This window comes from Aspergillus lucknowensis (genome assembly GCF_044049455.1).
Source record: "Aspergillus lucknowensis strain CBS 449.75 chromosome Unknown BJX67scaffold_21, whole genome shotgun sequence".
Lineage (NCBI taxonomy): Eukaryota > Fungi > Ascomycota > Eurotiomycetes > Eurotiales > Aspergillaceae > Aspergillus > Aspergillus lucknowensis.
Window position 1 is genome coordinate 377,015 of NW_027263565.1, and position 18,468 is coordinate 395,482.

At 52.9% G+C, this 18,468-nt stretch overlaps 8 protein-coding genes across 8 annotated transcripts; 3 read left to right on the top strand and 5 right to left on the bottom strand.

The window, feature by feature from the left end:
* Positions 1-1,343: 1,343 nt before the first annotated feature.
* Positions 1,344-2,438, bottom strand: BJX67DRAFT_114281 (centromere protein H). The gene is made up of 3 exons (XM_071024357.1): positions 2,189-2,438; positions 1,964-2,132; positions 1,344-1,908 (listed from the first exon to the last, which is right to left on the bottom strand). The coding sequence occupies exons 1-3, from the start codon at positions 2,364-2,366 to the stop codon at positions 1,539-1,541; spliced, it is 717 nt and encodes a 238-aa protein (XP_070886080.1). The 5' UTR covers positions 2,367-2,438; the 3' UTR covers positions 1,344-1,538.
* Positions 2,439-2,548: 110 nt separating this feature from the next.
* Positions 2,549-7,487, top strand: atg11 (autophagy protein ATG11). The gene is made up of 4 exons (XM_071029168.1): positions 2,549-2,687; positions 2,779-2,890; positions 2,951-6,676; positions 6,770-7,487. The coding sequence occupies exons 1-4, from the start codon at positions 2,620-2,622 to the stop codon at positions 6,959-6,961; spliced, it is 4,098 nt and encodes a 1,365-aa protein (XP_070886081.1). The 5' UTR covers positions 2,549-2,619; the 3' UTR covers positions 6,962-7,487.
* Positions 7,070-8,818, bottom strand: BJX67DRAFT_114598 (uncharacterized protein). The gene has a single exon (XM_071024361.1). It carries the CDS (start codon positions 8,552-8,554, stop codon positions 7,433-7,435), a length of 1,122 nt encoding a protein of 373 aa, XP_070886082.1. The 5' UTR covers positions 8,555-8,818; the 3' UTR covers positions 7,070-7,432.
* Positions 8,819-8,850: 32 nt separating this feature from the next.
* On the top strand, positions 8,851-11,867 carry BJX67DRAFT_353974 (uncharacterized protein). Its single transcript, XM_071029169.1, has one exon. The coding sequence runs from the start codon at positions 9,082-9,084 to the stop codon at positions 11,611-11,613; it is 2,532 nt and encodes an 843-aa protein (XP_070886083.1). The 5' UTR covers positions 8,851-9,081; the 3' UTR covers positions 11,614-11,867.
* Positions 11,868-12,138: 271 nt separating this feature from the next.
* Positions 12,139-14,323, bottom strand: BJX67DRAFT_114619 (alpha/beta hydrolase). The gene is made up of 2 exons (XM_071024362.1): positions 13,435-14,323; positions 12,139-13,361 (listed from the first exon to the last, which is right to left on the bottom strand). Exons 1-2 carry the CDS (start codon positions 13,926-13,928, stop codon positions 12,368-12,370), a joined length of 1,488 nt encoding a protein of 495 aa, XP_070886084.1. The 5' UTR covers positions 13,929-14,323; the 3' UTR covers positions 12,139-12,367.
* A 54-nt stretch (positions 14,324-14,377) lies between these two features.
* On the bottom strand, positions 14,378-15,844 carry BJX67DRAFT_114624 (J domain-containing protein). Its single transcript, XM_071024363.1, has one exon. The coding sequence runs from the start codon at positions 15,457-15,459 to the stop codon at positions 14,575-14,577; it is 885 nt and encodes a 294-aa protein (XP_070886085.1). The 5' UTR covers positions 15,460-15,844; the 3' UTR covers positions 14,378-14,574.
* Positions 15,845-16,153: 309 nt separating this feature from the next.
* Positions 16,154-17,222, top strand: BJX67DRAFT_353980 (putative FHA domain protein SNIP1). The gene has a single exon (XM_071029170.1). It carries the CDS (start codon positions 16,231-16,233, stop codon positions 17,200-17,202), a length of 972 nt encoding a protein of 323 aa, XP_070886086.1. The 5' UTR covers positions 16,154-16,230; the 3' UTR covers positions 17,203-17,222.
* BJX67DRAFT_353981 (uncharacterized protein) lies at positions 17,223-17,950 on the bottom strand. Its single transcript, XM_071029171.1, has 2 exons — positions 17,555-17,950; positions 17,223-17,482 (listed from the first exon to the last, which is right to left on the bottom strand). Exons 1-2 carry the CDS (start codon positions 17,763-17,765, stop codon positions 17,313-17,315), a joined length of 381 nt encoding a protein of 126 aa, XP_070886087.1. The 5' UTR covers positions 17,766-17,950; the 3' UTR covers positions 17,223-17,312.
* Between the last annotated feature and the right edge of the window lie 518 nt (positions 17,951-18,468).

Genomic DNA, 18,468 nt, shown 5'->3' on the forward strand with positions numbered 1-18,468 from the left:
ATGGCTGCGGGAAAAGAAAATTGGAAACCCTCTCGACTCAAAGCACTGACAGACCCAGAGGGCAAAGGCACGGAAACCTCCAGAATTGCAAGTTCTTTGATGGTGGCCAGGTGCTTTGCGTATTGGAATGGTCCCCATGAAGGCTTTCCCCACATAAGCTCACAGAAATTCGTCAGCTTCTTCATTTCCAGGTCCTGCCTGCCTTCAGGGTCACAACAATGTGATGAAATCGAAGGGACTCATTTCTCCTGGATCGATGTTGCGACTGAGCGTTCCAAAAGCACCCGAGCGAGACCTTGTTCAATTCAGCTCCCCCAAAGCAACACTGCCCACAGTCACACAGGAGACGCATTCTCCCAACTTGGTCACTGAGCCAATGAAAGAGCATATCGCCACACTTCTCATTGGAAAGCAAGACAGGATCGTGATGTTCATTTTGGGCTTGACGAATTTACCTGTCACAATTGCCAACGGGGTCGCAACATCTTCCGGATGTGTTGGATACGTACGGAGAGGCCGAACGAACACCCCGGCATCACAACAAACCTTGGGCGTAAAGGTCGTTCCCCTGCGCAAACATTCAGGTATCCAGATTCCATACCAAGATATCCAACCGCTGAGTTTGCCTGTCGAGCGATCCAGTCTGGCCTTACCTTTTGAGTTGTTGTGCGATCTCGTTTGCTTGTTCGAAGCCCGAATTATACTTTTCGAATATTGATGAGTATACTTCAATAAACTGGGTGGCCTATCAGGCCTCACCGTTTCGTTTTCTTCGGTGGCAGCAGCGCAGAGGAGGGAAGGGCTTTTGGGCTTCTCATCGAGATCGGTCTGGGACACTGCAAATGCCACCGCATTCCAGCACAAACAACACCACCAAAACTTACCAGTGCAATACTGGGTCGAAACCTCTTCAAAAAGCCCTTGTTAGTGGTATTGTAAGCGTCGGTCACTCGTTAGCAGCTCACGCTTGATAATATGATTAATAACAGCAGCAATATGTGGGAAATCATGGGTGTGATGGTGGGGAGGAAGCCTTCCAAGCCCTCCCAACTCCTCTCGCCCACCTCTTCCCAAAGGCTTCCCATGTTTCGTCCCCACGCCCTTCTCCAAGATTGTCTCCGCGCGGACCCAACTCTGTATTTTTATTGACAAAGTTTCACTTGAGGCTTTCAGAGTCCAAGAGTTTCACGTTCCCACAGGATTCCTCAAGACATCAATAATAATGCAGCTCTTCGACTCTGACGAAGCTTGTCCAGACCCGTGATGTCACGTGGGTCTCTAGGCTTCACCACCGAACGCTCAGACAGAAAGAACTGCGGGTCATCACGATGGGCAGTCTGTTTCCGGTTGAAGGAAAAGACGCCAAATGCTACCCTAATTTAGACAACCAGAGCTGACCACGCCAAGAGAAGAGTTCTTGTGCCATGTCATTACCCAGGGGTATTCCGCCGTAACCAACGCCTCCGTAAGCAATGCAGATATTCCAACAAAAGGTATTCTAGAAGGTCGATGAATTTGCTCAGCGAACCTTGAGCCCCTCAATCACTCGACTCATCGAGCACAAGAGCCGTGAGATCCTCCTCCTCCGCCCAGTTCACCCCGCTGCCCACAACGATCGCACTTGCAACGCTCTTCACGAGCTCCCATCGCGCCTTGCTCTTCTTGTAGTCTGCTTCGAGTTCGGCCAGCTGCTGCTTCAGCTCGGAGTCATCGAGCTCCTCTCTCCACGAATCGTCGTCTTTCGTAAGCTCGAGGAGTTCACGCACTAACCCTTGGTTCTTCTGGTGGAGCTGCAAGTTCTCAACTTCAAGAGTTGAAAGCCGTTTCTGGGTTGCGTTGTGCGCTTCCCCTAAGTTCTCTTGCACCAAAGACAGCACATCGCGGCGATTGACAAGAGGAGCAAGGGCACTGCTCTCAGTTAGCGATGAAGCCCATCGATTAGAACGCAAATCGCAATCCTCACTGCTCCGCGGGAGATGCTCCTTTCAAGTGAACCGCTTTCAGGATAGGATCCGTTATAAGTACAGTGCCGACCGCCTTTTTCCGGACAGTATATGTAGCTCTTGCATCGAGCAGCTCGCGTTCTGCAGCGGCGAGCTCTTCAGCATCGTCTGAAGACACTGGGTCGAGTTCTAAGAGTATCTATCAGCACGTGGAGCCATTAAACACGTAAGAGAGTCACGCCTACCTTGTTCAAGAATGGCCTTTTCCAACTCTTGTTCCTGGATTTGATGGTACAACCGAAGGATCAATGCTTCCTTGTCTGAGAAAGTTACCGCGTCTCGGGGATCGTCAGCTGCCAAATCCAGGAGGGTGACCTCACTGGAACTAAGGCGAGGCAGGCTACGGGCCTGAGACGATGACATCGAGCAAGGCCTCGTGGCAGGTCAGAAGAAGCATCGTGTGATAGCGCTCCAAAGTAAGGTACCCATAGAAACTGCGGGCGGTGCGGATCCCGGCGTGTGTTTCCGCCCGCGTCATGCCCAAATCCAGCCTAGACTTTGGGGAAGCTCCTCCCGGCTTCTTCTGGAAGCACGCAATGCTCTCTTCTCATTCTCCCCCCATCCTACGTTCCTCACCAGACGACTTCTGAGCTGCTTGGCTCGGTTGGTGAGGGGGATGTCTCTGCACATCTATATCGCTCACACCGGTGAGCATTTACTGGCCGACACAGGGTCGTTCTCTACGTATGTTCTCCGCCCTGCGCACATGTGCCTGCCGCCTGGTTGGCTATCCGGGAGGAACACATTAGCTAATGTTGAAATCCCACGCCGTTAGGACTGACACCCTTCGGTCATGGATTACTCAGAATGCATCGATCCCGCCGCAAAGGCAGATCTTGATGACTTCTCGCGGGAAGAATGTCAAGATCCAAACACTTGCCACTGAGGTATGTTGCGCCGACCACTCGCTCTCCGCGACATCCGGGAGCTGATTACCTTTCGAACAGAGTGAGATATTCGTGTATGACCGGCGATACGTGAGCGAACAAGACAACGTTGAACTCCCCAAGCTTCCTTCGCCCCAACCTCTGGAGCTCGACAATCCCCCGGACACCCTTTCCGACCAAAACGATCTCCAAGCCTGGAGAAGCCTGTACCTAGCGAGGAAAACATGGGCCTTCAAACTGGCGGAACGCTGTAACTCGGCTGAAAGGGGTATCCATGAGCAGAATGAGCGAACAGAAATTGTCAACCGAGCCGCCGGCGTCGCTCTCGAGAACCTGAAGACTCACGTGGTCAGCTTGGAGAATCGGTTTCGGGAAGCGCAGGAATGGGTGAAGGACCTGACGAAGGAGCAACAGTCGGCACTGGAAAGCTGGCGGCGTGCCCTTACCGCCCTGGAGACCATCCCGGCACGGAAGGATTTCTCGTTCCTAGGCCGGCCATCCACCCCGAAAAAGGACACGGATAGGTCAACAGGGACACTGCTCGACTATGTTGACTCTGGAGAAGTACACAAGGCTGCGTTGGAGGCTTCCGCGGCTTCCATGCGGTTTACTCGACAGTTCGAGGACATCGAAAGAGTAGTCAGGGATATTACTGCTGACACGCAGCGACTGCTCGACAATGTTCCGCCCTCAGGCTCTGATGGCGTGGAAGGCCTCATACAAGAGGTGGAAACCATATCTAGGAAGATACAATCCGACTACGAACATGTCCTGGCTTTGCCCAATAATCAAAAGACCCTGGCCAATATATCTAGACTTGCTCTCAACCACACCCAGGACCTTCTACCATCGCTAGTTGAAATTGGCGTCGAAATCCGAGAAGGCTTGAGAGAGGCCGCCACACGATATAACAGTGCAGCAAAGGCGGCCCTTATCCACACGAAATCAATATCCTCAATCGAATCTCGCCTAGCCGACGTGCAAAATCAAATTGCCAATCTCAACTTCGAAAGCGATGCTTTCGATCTATTATATACGGTTTTCCACATGCCATTGCTCTATGGTTCTGTTCTGGTAGAATCTGTGAGACGGCGGGAATTCAACGAAAAGATGAAGAGCGATTCGTTGACTCTGGCGGAAGAAATGTCTGTCTTCCAGGATGAAGAACAGCGGCGAAGGAAAAAGTGGATGAAGAATATGGGTGAATTCATTTCAACCACCGATACTACCACGCCAGGGATCGAGGTCAATCTCCGGGGGCATGAGTTCGAATGGCCCACAGTAAGTAGGAAGGAAATCGAGACATACATCGAAGAGTTGAAAACGAAGCCCGGTATGTCCAATGCTATACAAGAATTGACGCAGGTTTTCAAAGAGCTTGACGCTCCTACCCGAGTACAACGCCGCAGGGCCAAAGCATTCAAACAAGGCAGCCTGTATGATTTGAGTCGCAGTTCGCTCTTGCTCCATAGCGACGAGATGGTACGAAGTTTGAGGGATGAAAAGCTAAAACTTGAGGAGAAATTGAAGGGTTCAGAGAGTAGGATCCGCAAATTGGAAGATCTTCTTCATCGGCATAGTCATCTGGGTCGTCCTTCGAGTGGGAACTTTTCCATTGACTTCCCCAGTTCGCCAGCATCCCCGCATCCCGATCCCTTGTCAAGGAGGTCTTCGGTCTCGTCAAGGCGAATGTCGTCGAACCAAACATCGGAGGAAAAGAACCTCATGAACCGGATTGTCCACCTAGAGGCTGAGCTTGCAACTGAACGAGAGGCCGTCCAACGGCTCCAGCGTGAAGCACACGCAGAGCGACAATCCAATACCGATAAGATGCAGGAAGCTCAATCCACGAAGAATGATCTCATTGGAAATCTCGAGGCTCGGCAGCGCGAGTTCGATGATGAGCGAATGTATCTGGAGGGCGAGGTGAAGCGGTTCAAAATCCGTGTCGAGGAGCTCGAAGAGGAGTTGGATAGGGTCATCGACAGCCGCGATCACGAGAAGCAGGAAGCCGACGAGCGCATGCACCAGCTGGACCTGGAGTTGCAAGACGCCCATGTGCGTGCAGATGAGGAGATGCGGAAAGCGAGCGACCTACTTGAGCAGATGCAGTCGCATAAGGAGGCAGGAGAACGCTTCCGTACACGTGTGGAGGAACTTGAAGCAGAACACAGGCGCAAGGATCAAGAGATTTACCAGGCTCTGCAGGCTACATTTATGAGTCTCTCGCCCGGCGGCTCCGTTCCAAACGAAGCTTCTAATGTTCTCAAGGCAATTGATGTGCTTTCTGAAGGCTTGACTATTCACGCCAAGACCGCAGAAGACAACGCTGCGCAAGCTGCAGCAGAGAATAAGACGCTCACCGAACAGATTGAGAGAATGGAGTCGGAAGCTGAGGAACAAAGGAATGACTTCGACAGATGTAAGTCTGAGCTAGCGCAAGCCAATGATAACCTCAAACAAGAGAGGTCGAAACTGGCCTCGTTAGAATCCGAATTAGATGAGGAGCGGGTAAGGCTTCTTGATCTGGAGTCCAAGCTTGCTGCGGGCGAGTCAGGCGCCGGTGCTCTTCGAGAACACGTCGCAGAGGAGGAGCAGAGGCTAACAAACATGTCTCACCAACTTGCCGAAGTCGAGGCTCGCGCTCGCCGGTCAGAGGAGGAAGTGATACAATGGAAGAAACGGGTTGAATCTCTGTCGGAGTCCGACCGGCAAGCTACCTCTAAGGCCGAAGTCGACACGACAAGATCCGAAGAGCTTTCCAGACAACTGTTTGCCCAAGTGGAAAAATTGGAACGCATGTTGGAACAACTGGGTTTCACTGTCATTCGCCAAGACGGGGAGATAGCTGTTCAACGATCTTCCAAGGTCAATGCCCTCTCTGCTACAGCGGATACCCTTAGCCAGTCTGGGGTGGTATCTGTCAAGCCGGATGCGAGTCTTTTGAGCTGGATGCTAGCCGACACCCCCGAACAGCAAGCCGATCAGTTTAAGGCTTTCGTCGAGTCATTACACCAGTTCAACGTCGACATTTTTGGAGATGCGGTAGTCAAACGGGTGAAAGACATTGAACTGCTTGCTCGGAAATGGCAGAAGGAAGCCCGGGGTTACCGAGACAAATACCACCGCATGCAAGGTGAGGCCCATGAAAAAATCGCGTATCGGACATTTAAGGAAGGAGATCTCGCCCTGTTCTTGCCGACTCGCAACCAAGCCATTCGATCGTGGGCCGCCTTCAATGTTGGCGCACCACACTACTTCCTACGCGAGCAAGATGTCCATAAACTCCAGACCAGGGACTGGCTGCTTGCTCGAATCACCAAGATCGAAGAACGAGTTGTTGATCTCTCCAAGTCGATGAACGGCGGCAACCCCGATCGCAGATCAATTGGCGAGGCAAGCGACGCCGCTTCCGTCGACGACGAGAATCCTTTCGAACTGTCTGACGGTCTCCGCTGGTACCTCTTAGACGCCAGCGAAGAAAAGCCCGGGGCTCCAGCAACACCAGGTCTAGGGAAAAGCACTGTGGCGCCGGCACACGTCGACGCGCGAGGAAGTATCCGACTAAAACGCACCCCAGCCGGAGGAAACGTCACCAAAACGCTCACAAAGAGCCTCGACAGCCGCCGAAATAGCTCAGCATCCAACAGAAAGGGACCGCTAGGATCCACTACACGAGCAACTGATTCAACAGCGGACCTTATACGTCAGTCTGAGGGAGATACTGCCACGTCAATCCCCGCTGCCGGCTCTCAGCCGCGAGAAGCGGCCCCCATCTTCGACGAGGTTCGCCGCGACCTACTCCAGGGTCCGTGAAGCCAGCGGTCCTGGACTCCTTTGCGTTCTCTAAACTGTGGCTGACAGATCTGTCATTCACAGGGAATGGGACGAGTCCACGAGGATGGGCACACGCGTCGCCTAGACCGCCCATTGTCTCCTTCCTCACCACCACCCGCGCACTCCGAGACGCCATCACTCCCATCGACCCCGAGTCGGCGCCAGAGTATTCGATATCGCCCGTGGGAGAAGCTCTGGTCAGTCGATTATCGTCTCGAGGGTGAGAGTCAATAACCGCCAGCCGTGATCTAACCCTGGCTCGCAATTCCCGAGCTCCTTTCTGACTTTACCATTTATTTTTTAAATTCTATCACTGAAGGAATGGCGCTTTAGCAGTCGATACTTCGCACCCATCTGAGTTTGGTTGAGTTTTGTTCTCTCGCATCTAAATGATACCCATCCGAATAGCTCTCTAGCTTAGGGTTGTTTGGTAACTTTTTCGACAAACTGTGTTTTATCTCTTGCCACATACATAGATTTGACGTTGTTTATAGCGTGCTTTTCTTGTACAGCATGAATCCATAAGCTAGCTCAAATTGAGACTACCGAGTAATAACCTTGGAACCCTAAGCTGAAACCCCCTTCTATACCGGTATTCTTCCAACGCCCAGCTAAGCCAACAACGAAAATGAGCATACCACCCGGATACCCCATAAAACAAGCAAATAAGTCAATAAACGAGAATAAGGAAACGAAGAAATGAACTTAATCCAGCTCATCAACCCCCCAATCCGCTTCCCCCTCTTCCTCCCCAAACCCCTCCATCCCACCAACCTCCGACCAGAACTGCGCAAAATCAACCCCCGCATCTTCAAATAGCTGCTTCGCCTGCACCATCGCAGCCTGCTGCCTTTCCGCCGTGAACCCTCCAGGCCTTGTGCTCTCGTACTGGATCAGCTCGACCCATCGGAAGAACAGATCCTCATGGCCCATGTCCGATAGTTTATCCTTGAACGCGAGGATCTGGTCGCGCTGTTTCGAGCGGGTCCGGCCCTCCGGCGTGTTCTCGTCGCCGACGTGCCAGATGATCCAGCCGTCGTTGTCGGTGTTGACGAGGACGGCGGTGCGGAATTCGTCAATCGGAAGGGGTGCGGGTGCGGGGGTAGATCCTTTCTGGGGGGAGTCGACGAGGGAGTGCGCTTTGATCATGGCGGCGTAGTCGAGGTCCCAGTCTGCGTCGACGAGGAGGTATGCTGTCTTCTGGAGGCGGTCGGGCGTCACAGCGGCGACGATTTTATCGCGCATTGCTTCGTCTTCGCGGATCCAGCGGTTGCGTTCGAGGTTTTGGCTGAGGCTGGGTTGGCTGCGCCGGACGATGATCTCCTGATTACGGAATCCGATGCTGCGGCGCCATCGGAGTGGGCCGCGGCAGAAATTTATCAGCCAGGGAAGGAAGGTCGCGAAGAGGAAGTAGTCGAGAAGGACGGGGAATGTGCGGCGCGCGATGACGGCGGCGAGCGCGGACCAGGAGAGGGTTGATGTGTCGACTGTCAGGGAGTCTGTGAGGCCGACAACAGAGGCTAGGAGGGCTGGGTAGAGGTTTCGCCCTGTGTAGATGCGAAAAGTGAGGAGGGAGGCGATGGCGAGATTGGTTATGGCGGGGATGATGAAGGTTTGTTTCTTTAGTTCGAGCGCGGATGTGTCGATGTGGACGAGGTATACTTCTTCCTTGGGTAGGACGGATAGGAGTGGCGCCAGCGAGTTCGGCGCGAGTGTGAATGGCGGAAGAGGGCCTGATTGCGAGCTTGGAGTCGAGCTTCCAGAGGAGGATAATGGTGAAGCTGCTGGGCTTTTGCCCTTTGCGGAGCGTCTGGCGGATTTAGCCATTCTGAGTATGCAGGTGGCAGTGTGAGCTAGAGGTTTGTTGGGTCGAAAGATCAGACGAGCAGAAACGAGACCGAACGGCGGGTAGCCGCTTTATATGTCTCCGAGAAGCAGAGAATGAAGCCAGAGTGAGGGACTGCTGATCAGTACATCTGATGGGGTCACATGTTGGTCAGTTGGGAGCACTTGGGCGATGGAAGTGACAGCGAGGGAGTTACCGTGTGTTTCAGATCAACTGACTTATCGGGCTGCCATTGACTCCAAGCAAGTTGGGAGAGATGTGACGGCGAACGAGAAGACAAAGAGCAGACGAAGCAGTTCGAGTTCGTCATCAGCGACTTCTTTTGGCTGCGTCGCGCTAACCCGATTCGGACTGTATGGAGATCCCCTCGGATGTTCTTCCACGAAGCATCCATGGATCCTTTGAACGTTTCCACTTGGAGTTGCTGAATTCTCTCCCCATACTCCTTATAGCGCTCTCGATCCCGTCTCACTCAAGCGCATGAGTAAATGGCGCAGCTCCCCTCACAATGCCCACCCCCGAACGCAAACCTGGCCAAACATCATGGGCGCGTCGCCAACAGCAACACCAGCAGCAGCAACACAACTCCCCCTTCCGACGAGCCCGCCACGATCCCCTCCATCTAGACGCGTCTTTCAGTCCCAGTCCACCCCGCGAATCTCCTGCGCGACATCGGAGGAACTTTAGCCAGACAGGAACCCTCCGAGGAGCCTTCGAGTTCACATCACGCTTGCCATTCTCAGAGAACGGCGAAGACGTCTTTCTCCCCCAATCCACGCGGCGAGTCTCACCCCGCAAACGGCGGAGCTCCAGCGCAATGTCTTTACATTCGAACCCTCCCGAGCTGGACGAGGCCTACAAGCAGATCGAGGACGCGAACAGTCTCACTGACTTTGACGCCTCCGACGAGGAGAAAGCTCTCTACCGATCCAATTCCGATAAGTTTAACCGACGACTGCCCTCTACGACTTCGAGAAGGGAGCACCGATTGTCCACCGCCTCGGATGTGAGCTTTACGAGCGATTCGTCACGCCGTCGGGCCGTCGACTATACAAGAGATGAGGAGCGGCTGAAACGAGCTACCACAAGCCGTTCGCCTGTACTAGACAGGTCTGTGCTTGGTACAGTGCCTTCATCCAATCATCTGCAGCGGAGAGAACTGGAAAATATAACTGTCTCAAAAGAAGAAGATTATGTTGCTGAGCCGTCAGTGAACGTGCCGTCGACCTGGGGAAGCAGGGCAAGGAAGAGCCATGGCTGGATTGACAGTCTCAAACGAAACCGGGAGAACAGAACCGGGTCGATTACGGATGACCTTGGAGAGATACCATCTCAGTCAAAGCCCGAATCAGTCCCCAAAGTCAACGGTTTGCCGCCTGCGGAACGCAAAGCGGTCGGTGAAACCCGCCCTGAGAGCTTACGTTACGGCCTCCCATCACCCCCTTCAGCACCGACCTCACCTAATCAGAAGGAGAAATATGCGTCTGGGGGGCAGAATATCCCGAACACCCCCATTGTTGTCTTCCCAAGTTCAACATTCAACAAACGCAGCCCGTCAAAGCGAGACTCTCAGGATCTCCTTCGAAAACTTGCGCGGAATGGAAGCCCGATCCAGAACCCTTCAGATGCAACCCAAACTCCCGAGCCGACGACAATTGGGAGACGTATTTACGACAAAACCCCCGTTGTGACGGGCGCCTGGATAGACACACCAGTGACCCAGCGCCCTCCCGCATCGCAGCCCAGAGATGCCATTAGAACCTTAGGGACAAGCCCGAGTAAATCTTGGGGGCTCGAAAAGCTAGTCGAGGAAGCAAGTACTGCGGACGAGCAGATAGCGGACACCGAAGAGTTGTCACCGAATTTTGAGCCGCCGAAAGAGAAAGTAATGGGAGAGAAGCCAGCAGGAGAGCCACTGAAAGAAAGTCGGACCAACGAGAGTGTGAAAGAGGAAGATCGATCCGAAAGTGAGTCGAAACGTTCCTCGCTGGTCCCAGCCAGCCACAAATCGCAAGGGGCGGGGAAAGATCAGAAATCAGCGTTAATGCCGTTGCCTGACCATCCGAAGAGTGCCTTGGAAACGGTTCTAGAGGATCACAGAAGCAACAAGGAGTCTTTGGATGTGGGCGATGATACAATCGAATCTCTTCAGGCGATTGTGGATCAGCAGCCAACCGACGACCCTAAGGCTGAGGAAGCAGATGACACCGCATATGAGCAGCAAGTCATCGAGCAGTTAGAGTCGGCGCAGTCATCCGATATGAAGGATTTCGAGCGTATCGAGGGAAAGCTACAATCGTTGGCCGATACAATGTCTCACTTGAAGAGCGGCCTCAACCAGCTGGGAAACCGTGTATCTCGCGACACTGAGCTTATCATCGCATCCCTAACCAAAGGCCCCGTTGGTCCGACAGACTCAAAACCCTTCCAGCTGCAGAAAGGGTGTGAAACATGTATCCACCAGAGCGGCGCGAAGCAAACGTCCATTCCCCTTCCACATTTATGGGACAAAGGCAACGTTTGGTGGAGACCCCGTCCAACTCTTCTTGGGTGGTGTGCACTCATCCCGTTGCTGTGGTACTGGTCAGAATCGACCATGTGCGACTACTACTGCCATCCCTTCGTCAGCCCTAGCTGTGAGGGCAACTGCCTGAATCTCGATGCCCCACGCTTCCCACTTGTGATCCCCACGATGATATCGCGCTGGTTTCATTTGTCGGATATTCTCATACCATTGTGGACTGTCCTTGTCGCTTTAGCCAGATTCTTTGGCCAAGTACTGGGGTTCTGGGACGGGTTCGTGGATGACGAGCGCCCCGCGCTCAATCTGACCGGGAAGCTCTTGGTCGAGGGCGACCAGATGGAAAACTTTGCTGCGACGGCAACCCCAACCGCAGGAGGTTTCATCCCGCCGTTATCGCAATGGATGTGGAAGCAAGAGACGCACACGCCGCAGCCTGTGCCAGAGTTGGATCTCGGGGCAGACCTAGATGGCGATTTATGGGACGATATATCGATGGATGAGGATGAGTTCCTCTAGACGGAGTGCCATATTTTGGCACGTAACCTCGTTTGCGCTTTCTTCTTTTGACACGAGCAACTAGCATACTGGCGTTAAGGCGGCAATCAGTTAACTTCAGGGCATGGCTTGGTTAAAGCGAGGCGTTCTTCGAGAGATATATATCCTTTCTAGCAAGGGCAATGAATGAAATAACAAATGAATGTTCCTTAAAGACCTAGGGTATCGCCATCTCAAACTCCAGAGAACCGACTGACTCCTGCACAGTTTGTCGGTCGCACAGCTCGTATTATTGACGCGTCACGAACCTCCGGGAGGCCAGGAACGAGAAGCTTATCCCAAATCTAATCTAATCTGACGTGCAGCCTCCACCTAACTTAAATCAGGCAGGCGCGATGGAGCACCTGCACCCGCAATCCTCGGGTGGGCATCGGTTGCTCTTTCCATAGCCTTGTTATACGCAATCTATCATCGCTCCTTCCGCGGAAATCGATACACGTCCTTTATTTCTAAGGCAAGTGCGATGGGCACGCATCACCGTTTGTTCCGGCCTTGGCCGTGAAAGGTTCATGGTGGGCCTGCGTTAGAGAGCAGTATACATTCGACCTTGGGAAGTTATATATACAAATTCCGTCTTCTTCATTAGAAACAGGTATATACACTCAACCTCAGATTCGAAAGAGCGAATGGTATCGTTAGAGACATCATCTCAAATCTCCCCAAAGAGATGACAATATATATATAAATGGAGAGAAAGGGGTATAAACAGAAACAATTACAGCTTCGCTCTGGAACTAGTGGCCCATTGCCTCCTCAGCTCTTTCTCGCCCTCGATCCGCCACTGCGCGACCTTTTCAAGGAGCTCATCGACGTCGTCGTCGGTCAATGGGCTGACTTCATCTAGGGGGACCTCCTTGCTTGATTTCGGGTCATATCCGATATAGTTTAGCATCCCCGTTGGTTTGACGGCGCCAGCTGCGGCATCACGGCAGAATTGGCCCATGGAGTCGTAGAAGCGTCTTCCGGCGGGTGTCCCGGGCATGATAAGGCCAAAGCAATGCGGCATCCCTTCAACCTGCTCGGCCACAACAGAGACGCCGGCTTGGTGCATCTTTCTCGCGAGAATGAGGCCTTCATCTGAGAGCCCTTCTTCGCCGATTGAGATGAATATTGGCGGTGCCTTGTTCCAGAGACGTTTGGGTGCAGCGAGCGGGGAAACAAGGGGGTGGATGATCGTCTCGGCGTTGACGAAGTAATCCACGCGCGGCGGGGAGGCGGGCCAGAATTCGTCGTCCGGGACTGGCGGGGGGAGGAACAGCTCTGAACCTGCGCCTGTGGACTCAAGAGTTTGGGAGGGGGGAGGGAGGTAGTCATATACTGAGTTATAGAAGATCGAGGGCATGGAGCGCGAGATGTCAACCCATGGGGAGCTGACGGCCACCCCTCCTGGTGGGAGTATGGGGACGGTGACTCCGTGGAAGCGGAGGGTGTGGGAGGTGCGGTGGAGCGTGAGGATCGTCTGAAGGAGGACAATGGCGAGATTGCCGCCAGCGGAGTCACCGGCTAAGATTATCTTGTTGTGAGGAACTGGGGCGTGAAGGGATCCAGGCGGCGGGGAGATGAGGTAGAGGTACGAGACGAGGGCGTCGACCAGAGCGGCTGGGAAGGGGTTTTGAGGTGCGAGGCGATAGCGGACTGAGAGCACAGGGGATCCTGTGCGTTTAGAGAGCTGGGATGTTGCTGCGCGGTGGGTGCAGGGGTCCATGAGGCTGTTGGAGAAGGAGATAAGTTAGCATCTGCGCATCGCTTTGAGCATTCGACATGAAAAGAATGCGAACATACTAGTATGCACCTCCATGGAAATAGAGAACCACCATGTCCGCATTGGACTCCTTCTTCAATTGCTCATACTTCTGGTCCTCCGACATCTCAGGCTCCGGGGTATCCTTGTTAACACCCCTTCGATACCCCGTCCATTCGGCCTCGACTGGCCCAATCCCGGGAATATCATAGGTCTCGCCGCCAACCTTCAATTCCTCAATCGCCTTGATAACCGCATCATGCACATCAATCTCCGGCTCTGGAATTTTCACCTTAGAAACCCACAGTGGGCCCTTAATGCCGGGGTCACGTCTCGTTCCCTTCTGCTGCTTGCCAATGGGGACTCGATGGTTCATAAAAGAGCGGAGAATGGCGACTGTCAATTCGGTCCGGAGATCCTGCTTCCCTGCGCCAGAGGACTGGCCGATACCGTGGAGGAGGACTGTTTTTAGAATGAGCGGTATTCGAACAATAAGTGCCTTCAGCAGGGCCGCAGGGCTGCCGAGGGCGCTCATGCCGACGCCGAGGGGGGATGTGCTGAGTGCTGATGTTGCAGCAGAGCCAAAGAATAGGAAGCAAACAGGGGGGAAACGGACGATGGGCCCAAAGACCCTAAATGAATGAGTCCTGACTCCTGAGCGAAGGACGAAGAAAGCGAATGAACTGACCGGCGTCAATTAAGCTAGGGAGAAGAGAACAGGCTTGGAGGATGGGATGGACTAAAGTTGCGGGGCCTCGGTATGTCGGGATACCTTCCTTCGCTCGCCCTCGCGTGTGTTGGAAGTGCCGGCCAGCTGCCTCTCTTGGATCAGATGAGGTGGGAATGAGAAATAAATTCTCAGATTCGATAGAATCGAGCTTGACTAGCGCCTGGCCCAATAAGGGCATTGAAGTGCCTTAAGGAGCTACCTACTCTGCCCCAATATGCTGGCACTTTATATCCTCATATAACTTATCAATCTCCTGAATCGTCAAGTCCGTCGTGTCCGGCACGAGAAGATAAGTGTTTGCAACTAAAAGAACAATATGTTATTGTGATTTCGAGGCGCCGGTATCAGCCGATTGGGGTTGAGAGCCGGCTCTCATCCTAACTGACGCCGCATGTCTATGCTATACAAATAGTCATACCCGTGAGGCAAGCTTGACAATGATGCCGCACCATCAGCTCGAAGTGGTATGATCAGATTCATCCTCCTCCGGATGAGTATCCTTCTCAAGCTCAGCTTCGCCAGAAGCCAATGGTGTATTCCTGGGATTCAGAGCCTTTTGATAAACGTGCTCCTCTTCCCCCTTCAACCCGTATCCCGAAGGATCCCTTCGAACAAGAAAATGCTGCACCTTCGCATCCGAAGACGCCATCTGGCTCACAGTATTCTTCCGCCGCTCATTCAAAAACCGCGTGGATTGCTCATTGAGCTCCCTAAGTCTGTCCTCGTAGCCCGTATTGACATGGGTAAGCCAAGACGCCTGAAGGGCACCTCCGAGAAAGAACAGAAGTACAACAAACGCCACAAAAGTCCCATGGTCGACGATAGTCTGCTGTTTCGGCTGGTCCCGGTTATACCATCGTTCCCAGTCCTCCCAGGTCGCATTCGCATAGACCGGGTCTGGGTAAGGTCCCGTGCGGGCGCGAGAACTGGTGGCAGGGTTGAAACTCCATCCCATCCCGGTCTGATCGTAAGCCGCCCGCCTTGTAGGGTCCGAGAGAATTTCATGAGCAGTAATGACTATACGGTACCGCTGAAGTCTCACTTCCGGAGATATGTCTTTGCATAGTGGATGGCCATTGCAGGGACGGTCGGGGTGATATATCTTGACTAGCTCGTAGAAACGGTGCTTCGAGTAAGGAGCTCCTCTGGCTTGGCCGATTACATCGTAGGGAGTGAAGGAGGAGCTGGATGGCCAGGAGAGGTCTTTCTCCGAGCAATCACCATGAGCTGTGGCGTATGGCCGGGAAAAAGTGCGGCGTGAGACTGGGGCGGAGGGGTAAGGTTGGCTTAGCAGTAGCAACCCATTATAGCAAATAATTTTGGGTTTCCTGAGCATTCCGCATGTTTTCAGGGGAGGAGAAAAGTATATCCCCCCGAATGTGCTTCGAATGCATTGAGATGAGGATAGTTTTCGCTGCAGCTGAGCTACCGAGGTGGGAGGCGAGTGAGATCTTTGGTCAGGTGACCTCGGTAAGACAGTAAGACAAGGTCTTGAAATAAAAGGATCAAGTTGTTAAATTATTCCTAATTTCAGGCAGCTAAACGGAGAAATAGAAAGACACCATGAATTGAAAGTGGTCAGTGTACTCAGTCTAGTAGAGATGGTCGATGCACAAGGCACTGTCTGGGCCGCCTGCATGAGGTCAATCCGCTACAGGAAGGAAGAGAACAGAATAACCACTTAATCGTTTTAGCATCAAGAACAGTGGGAATCAACTGGATTTATACAGATGCTTGAGGATATATCACAAACTCGTGATATTCTTTGACTCGGCGCAGGGAGAGGCAGGCGTGACCTTCAAAAACAGCCTGCTTCTCAAACTGATTCGCAGGAGTCACGGTTATGAATGAGCCCGATTCGCAGGCAGTGGTGGAAATGGACCTCTGTCATGGTGATTGGGGGGAGCAGGAGCATCTGTGCGAAGTGTGGAAGATGTTTTGAGGAGAGAAGAACGATGAGTCCCAGAAAACTATGACGTATTTTCTTCGTTGATCCTTTCCCTTTGGATCCAACCATCCACAAACGCATCACGTGTGCGGCCTCAAGCTTCATCTTTGCGTCTTCCACTTCAAGCACCAGCGGCGCTTCAGTTTCAGTTAATTGGATATGCCGACACCCAGGGAAGAAGATCATACGAGTCGCAAACGGTCGCGCAGGTTGTCTGGCTCTCGAAGCCCCAGCCGGGATCGCCGCCGACACCGCTACGACGATGACGACCAGAGCTCCCACAGGCATCATCGGAGCTCTCGAAGAGAGAGTCCCCGAAGGCGCTCGTCGCGCAGTCCCTCCAGTCGAACCAACCATCGAAAAGAATACGAACGCCGCCATCCAGAACGAGCAGAAGATCCAGACGAGGAACGAAGAAGACGCCGACATCGTTCTCCAGAAGAACGTTCGCACCGAAGACATCACGAGCGCCATTCACAAAGCCACAAGGAGAGGTCCTCGCGGAGACATAGGAGCTATTCGCGGGCTCGGTCTCTGTCACCTGGTAGGCGATCGCCAGCACGCTCGAAAGCACCCCTTCCTTCCCAGCAAGACGCATACAAGACAGAGGTCTCACGCGGTGACAGCGACGCACCCCCGCCCGACAAGGAAAAGCCCAACTTCGGGAATACAGGCCGCTTAGCAGCAGAAAGCAACACGGTGAATGTAAATGGAGGCACCGTAGTCCTGAAATACCATGAGCCTCCGGAAGCGCGCAAACCGCCGGCGAAGGAATCATGGCGTCTCTACGTGTTTAAGGGCAAGGATTTACTCGAGATGGTGGAACTGAACGAGCGAAGTTGTTGGCTTATTGGGCGCGAGAGACTAGTTGTGGATTTCCCGCTTGACCACCCGAGTTGCTCGAAGCAGCATGCGGCCATCCAATTTCGGTTTGTCGAGAGGAGGAACGAGTTCGGAGACCGTATAGGAAAGGTGAAACCGTACATAATTGACCTGGAAAGTGCCAACGGCTCAAAAGTTAACGGGGATCTGGCCCCCGCGGGACGATACGTCGAGTTGCGAGATAAGGACATGCTTCAATTTGGATTGAGCTCCCGCGACTACGTTCTCATGCTCACTCAACCTGACTAGGCATGCGCAATTGAAAAACATGTGATCACATCATATCATTCACAATAGAATACTGTACAACGTACCCGAGTAGGACTTCAGTGGGGTTTGAAAGAACGATATTCATGGCTTTATCTCGCAAATTCCTTAGCCTTCCCCTTGGCTTCACCCGCAGCTTCTTGTGCCTTTCCCTTTCCCTTACTCGCCATCTCGGCAGCCTCACCCTTCATTTCTCCAGTTTTCTGCTTTGCCTTGCCACTTGTGCCGGTAACGGTCTGCTTGATCTTGCTTGCTGCAGCCTCTGAGCGTCATCATGTTAGCTATCCGCCCTCGAACATTCAAAGCAACATCAGTAAAGCAGGGGAGAGCATACCGCCAGTTTCAATCCCCTTCACAGCAGCATGGGAAACAACCCTATCCGCCTTCTTCAAGGTACTCTTCGTAGCATCAACAGGTCCAGACTCCTTCGCAGCCGTTGAAGAAACGAACCTCTGGCCTGCGACCGCGAGAGAAGGCGTAGTAGCGGCCGCGTTAAGAGGAACGGCCGTGCGAGCGGCGGTAGAGAGACGTGTGAGGAAGGACATTGTCACTGTCTTCAGGTAATGAAAATGAGGTTATTCGCGTTTAAGGAGTAAAAGCAGCTCTTGGTTATGATTTGGTATATCATGCAATAAAAATTCTCAATTCCGAAATCCATTGCCTCCATTTATATACTGCTTGTGGTTGAGTGCACCTCCATCGACGTCACACTGACATGAAGATGTATGACGTCGATCCAAACCAAGGATTTTAGAGGAAACAGCTTTTTAACTTATTCGGGAGCGTGATTAGTCACCACATGTGCCATGCATTGGATTCTATAAACTGATCGTGATTCGAGGACTGGAGGCGATGCGGACTATATGGAATCGAACCACATTCATTGGGGGGTGGGCATATTTGTCCTGAGTAGTATAGACCCAGCGACACGCCACATCAGGGCCTTCCAACACCAGACAGATGCGAGGTAATACGCTTCCGCAAATATAAGCTTGACATGAACGTTCTTGAGTTTTTAATTCTCTCCACGACAGCGTCGAACTGAACTGGACACCGAACTGGACCTTACGCTGGCCTGAGTCGAAAGAGAATTATCATAACAGGAGTTCACAAGTAGTGGAAACGATTTACTTTGAAGGCCACCATTCCCTCCCTTCTCCCTGTCAAGACTAATTAGTTGGCTGCGACCAAGTTAGAGCCGAGGGCACTTTGATCTTGAATGTCTTGATATAATTAGGAGAGGCATAC

Bases quoted from the DNA above. Each gene is read 5' to 3' on its own strand.
- BJX67DRAFT_114624 (XM_071024363.1), bottom strand. From the start codon at position 15,459: ATGCTCAGGAAACCCAAAATTATTTGCTATAATGGGTTGCTACTGCTA.
- atg11 (XM_071029168.1), top strand. From the start codon at position 2,620: ATGTCTCTGCACATCTATATCGCTCACACCGGTGAGCATTTACTGGCC. The intron at 2,891-2,950 runs GTATGTTGCGCC...CCTTTCGAACAG, and splicing joins TCCAAACACTTGCCACTGAG to AGTGAGATATTCGTGTATGA. The intron at 6,677-6,769 runs GTTCGCCGCGAC...TGTCATTCACAG, and splicing joins CGGCCCCCATCTTCGACGAG to GGAATGGGACGAGTCCACGA.
- BJX67DRAFT_114619 (XM_071024362.1), bottom strand. From the start codon at position 13,928: ATGAGCGCCCTCGGCAGCCCTGCGGCCCTGCTGAAGGCACTTATTGTT. The intron at 13,362-13,434 runs GTATGTTCGCAT...CTTCTCCAACAG, and splicing joins TTCCATGGAGGTGCATACTA to CCTCATGGACCCCTGCACCC.
- BJX67DRAFT_114598 (XM_071024361.1), bottom strand. From the start codon at position 8,554: ATGGCTAAATCCGCCAGACGCTCCGCAAAGGGCAAAAGCCCAGCAGCT.
- BJX67DRAFT_353980 (XM_071029170.1), top strand. From the start codon at position 16,231: ATGCCGACACCCAGGGAAGAAGATCATACGAGTCGCAAACGGTCGCGC.
- BJX67DRAFT_353974 (XM_071029169.1), top strand. From the start codon at position 9,082: ATGCCCACCCCCGAACGCAAACCTGGCCAAACATCATGGGCGCGTCGC.
- BJX67DRAFT_353981 (XM_071029171.1), bottom strand. From the start codon at position 17,765: ATGTCCTTCCTCACACGTCTCTCTACCGCCGCTCGCACGGCCGTTCCT. The intron at 17,483-17,554 runs GTATGCTCTCCC...GATGACGCTCAG, and splicing joins GAAGGGGATTGAAACTGGCG to AGGCTGCAGCAAGCAAGATC.
- BJX67DRAFT_114281 (XM_071024357.1), bottom strand. From the start codon at position 2,366: ATGTCATCGTCTCAGGCCCGTAGCCTGCCTCGCCTTAGTTCCAGTGAG. The intron at 2,133-2,188 runs GTAGGCGTGACT...AGATACTCTTAG, and splicing joins AAAGGCCATTCTTGAACAAG to AACTCGACCCAGTGTCTTCA. The intron at 1,909-1,963 runs GTGAGGATTGCG...AACTGAGAGCAG, and splicing joins GGAGCATCTCCCGCGGAGCA to TGCCCTTGCTCCTCTTGTCA.